The sequence below is a fragment of the Drosophila biarmipes genome, chromosome X (assembly GCF_025231255.1).
Source record: "Drosophila biarmipes strain raj3 chromosome X, RU_DBia_V1.1, whole genome shotgun sequence".
Lineage (NCBI taxonomy): Eukaryota > Metazoa > Arthropoda > Insecta > Diptera > Drosophilidae > Drosophila > Drosophila biarmipes.
In genome coordinates, this window is record NC_066611.1 from 19,106,877 (window position 1) to 19,110,541 (window position 3,665).

Consider the following 3,665-nt stretch of genomic DNA (forward strand, 5'->3'; position numbering starts at 1 on the left):
TTTATGGATGACACACGCCCCATTTGCATGCCCTTCTGGAAAGAGCGCAGTCTGGCAACGCTGCGGCACGCTTCAAAAGCAAAAGGACCGCCAAAGGCTCGCCTCACCAGCGGCCAAGGCAACCCTTCTCCTTCCCGTCCCTTTCGCACACCTCGCCCGTCCCGCTCACACCGTTTGGAAATTTATTTCGCTGTTTTCGCAATTTAAGGTAATTATTATGTACCTTTGGGGTAATTTTAACACCTCGACACCATCGACAAATATCATCTGGCGAGCGGGTCGCTTGCGCGTGCAGAGGCCGGGAGTACGTATATCTGTGTATATATGGCAGGGCTATCAGGCCACCGAAATCTCGCAGGCAACAGCAACAACGACAAACGTTTCTTAGAAGCGCAGAGCTTTCAACACCTTCGATGCGTGCCCAAGCGGAGGAGCACATCCTATCCGCCAGCCCCGCGCTCCATCGCCCGATCACCTCAACCCTCCCGTGTGCCCGGGGATCCCCGACTCCCAGCCGAACCCTGCCCCCTTAACCCGCCACGTACGCACTCTTGGCCAGTTATTTTTCACACCTCGACAACATTTTTTCGCACTTGGAGCGGCATATTCGGTTACCACAACAATCAAGCATTGCCGCCACCGCCACGGTATCGAAATGCACTCGAAAAAATGTTGTATATAATGTTTAATAATATATATTTTTACAAGATACCAATAACTACATCAAATAGTAATACAATTATACAAGCAATATAATATAAAGTGGCCAAAATTGTACGAATCAGTCTACAAATAAATTTTAGGATGCTCAAGAATTCGCGTTTCTCTAGGGTAGTGTTCTATTCCGCATGAAAGGAGATATAGTACCAATAATAGTAGCTAGAGCAGTATGTTTATAGTTCCATTCTGAATAAAAATAATACTGGGTCATTTGAAGGATCATTAGTCTACATTTGAATTTTTGGGATGCTCAAGAATTCGCGTATCTTGTAGTGCCCATTCATTTTTAAACCATTTCCAAAACCTATAAAATTAATAATTTTATTTCAGAACAATACTTCAAAGGAAGGCTTACCCATCCGTGCTGCACAAGGTTGTGCCGTCGATTTGTAGCTTCGAGACTGGACCACTATTTTCCTCCCAGTGTACGTCCGCTGGGTCCGAGAAGGTCCGATTGCGACTGTCGTTTTTAATAACCGAAGCTTCTGCCGCTTTGCTGCTGATTTAGCCCGGCTGTTATCTCACTCAGCTCATCGGGATGCGCGGCTTGACTTTGACTACGGATTCGGCTGGGCTTTGGTCATGGTGCCTCCGCCCTTGGCCTTTGGGGCAGCGGACCGGAGGTCCGAGGAGTCGTATCCTGTGTGCTTGTCAGCGCATTTGGCGTCGCAATTATCGCAAGTAGCGTGTGTGTAAATTACCGTTATTAGGTGTGATCGTGCGAAGGGCACTTCGGCGGGCCCGAAAGCATCTTACGGATTCATCTTTAACTGCCTGGCCAGCGGTTTCACTTCGCTTTCATTTACCTCTGGCCGGCGAAAGGCAATCTCTCTCTCTCTGACAATTTCCGCTTTCCGGGGCAGGCGACGTGGCCCAAAGGGAGAAAACAACAAGGAACCTCCATAAAAAGTCAAATTAATGTGATGACAATAGATTCTGATCTTTGGTACTCTCGTATCTGACAGATTTCACGCTTACGATACCGATGCGACACAGTAGTGGCCCACCGCCGATCCAGTCCATCACGTTTTACACTTGTCCAGGTCGTACGTGACGCCCATGCCGATTTCCCGGGTTCAGAGGTCGAGCCCGGTAGCTGGTGTTTTGAATTCCAATTAGTGTTAATGATCAGGGGGGCCGTAAAATATATAATTAATTGTGCCAACGGGCGATAAGAATTTTGGGCTTGCAGGGATGCTTCCGCTGGGCAACTGCTTCTGGGAATGTCCAGGGATTCGTGACGATACAAGCATCAATTCTGTAAATCTGAGCCAAGACCTACTTACAACTGATAATTTTGGGGAGTGCTTAGGCTTGACCTTTACTTGTATTTGCGCTAAATGATTGTAGCTCGGGTGGCCCTCTTGGGCTTTGGCTCATCCTCCGCGGCTGCCTGGGCTGCTCGCTTGGCCGATCCCCTTGGCGTTCGCTTGGCCCCAGCTCTGGGCACCGCCCTGGGCACCGCCTTGCCTTGGGACTTGGGTCGGGGCTTGCCTCTAGCCTTGGGCCCCATCTTCAGCCCGGCCTTAGACAGCATTGTTTGCACCCGCTCGAAGTTCCAGCCGAATAGTTCTCGGAACTGCTCATCCAGGGGGTGCGAACCTGCAGCCTTGGGGGTGGCCTTCCTCCTACCCCTTTTCACGGGGGCTTCCCTTGGAATCTCCACCGACCCTTCGCCACCCTCCTCCTCGTGCACCTCTGGGTTGCATAGGATTCCCCTCCGCTGCGATGAATTCATCTTACGGCGCGGTCTGACGGCCGCTCTCTTTCTCTGGGGCCCTGGCACTGCAGGCTCTGCAGGATCTTCATTTTCAGCCACCTTCCTGTAACACATAAGGAAGATGGTAAATTCAAATTATTTTTGCAAAATTAAAGGGGGAATAGAAGGGTGTTTACCCATCAATTGGAATGGTTTTTCTTTTCAGAAATCTTATCTATTCTTAATAGTATTCAACATTCTAATATTCAATGTTGAATGAACTTCACATTTGTTTCGATTTACCCAGTTCTCTTGTTTTGGCTCATGTTAAAAAGGTTTTGTTGAAAAACAGAAAATATTATTTTTAATTTGACTAGTTGCACCGACGAACGTTTGTAAATGATACAGAACACAGAAAGGTTTTCGGATTAGTAATAACGGGCTTGTTATTCTGTTAAATTTTCACAAAATTGTATTTTGTTCAGAGAGTTAGATGTGTCTTGTGCAAGTGTTCGATGTTCAGCTGCGACTGGCTTTAAGCATTCAACATATTCGGAGAGTGAATAGAAAACGCTTGCTGTGTTTTTAATTTTGTAGTAGAACTGGAATTTTTAGAATTTTTCTTGACTAGGTATACCAGCGTTGGCTTGCCGAAATTTAGATACATGTTTCTGTTCACTTTTAAATATTTTCACTTACTTTTTTAGAGAGCTACGATTTGATTCCATTTTGCTTTTTCTTAAATACGTGTGTTTGTGAACGTTGTTAGGTTGCGACTGGCTTTAAGCATGTAAGATATTTGAAGAGTGAATAGAAACCGCTTGCTGTGTTTTATTTTTGTTCTACTTAGGGTTTGCATTCCTTAAACCCCAAGTATTTAAAAAAAAGTAGAAAACAAATGTAGTGGTAGGGTTTCTCATAACGTTTTAAACCACAGACTTTACGAATTGGTTTGCTGGTAAATACCAGCAGGTATGATTTTCTACAACCACCTCTAGAGACCCTTCTTATAACACACCCCTATACACATTCCTACCCACCAATTAGATCATTCCGTATATCCAACCAGAATCCTGTAACAAAACACCCCGAGCAACAGATGTCGCTGCGGTGCAGGCGAGATCGAAACTATGTAGAGGGCGCCACCCAGTGGCACGGCCACCTGGCAACCCTGGCCAGCCGTTGAGCCCGCTAGATCCTTGCAACCCCCGGAAAGGAGCCCAAGGATCAACACTTTCCTCATCTC

The 3,665-nt window shown here is 46.6% G+C and overlaps 1 protein-coding gene across 4 annotated transcripts; it reads right to left on the reverse strand.

Annotated features, from left to right (window-relative positions):
* Positions 1 to 666: 666 nt before the first annotated feature.
* LOC108023259 (uncharacterized) lies at positions 667 to 3,212 on the reverse strand. Of its 4 annotated transcripts, none has more exons than XM_050890412.1 (4): positions 3,119 to 3,212; positions 2,003 to 2,543; positions 1,076 to 1,937; positions 667 to 1,024 (listed from the first exon to the last, which is right to left on the reverse strand). In XM_050890412.1, exons 1-2 carry the CDS (start codon positions 3,145 to 3,147, stop codon positions 2,057 to 2,059), a joined length of 516 nt encoding a protein of 171 aa, XP_050746369.1. In that variant the 5' UTR covers positions 3,148 to 3,212; the 3' UTR covers positions 667 to 1,024; positions 1,076 to 1,937; positions 2,003 to 2,056. The 4 variants fall into 4 exon arrangements, with proteins under 4 accessions (XP_050746369.1, XP_050746368.1, XP_050746367.1 ...); XM_050890411.1 differs by having other exon boundaries at positions 2,007 to 2,543; positions 3,119 to 3,211; XM_050890410.1 differs by having other exon boundaries at positions 1,076 to 2,543.
* Positions 3,213 to 3,665: the final 453 nt, after the last annotated feature.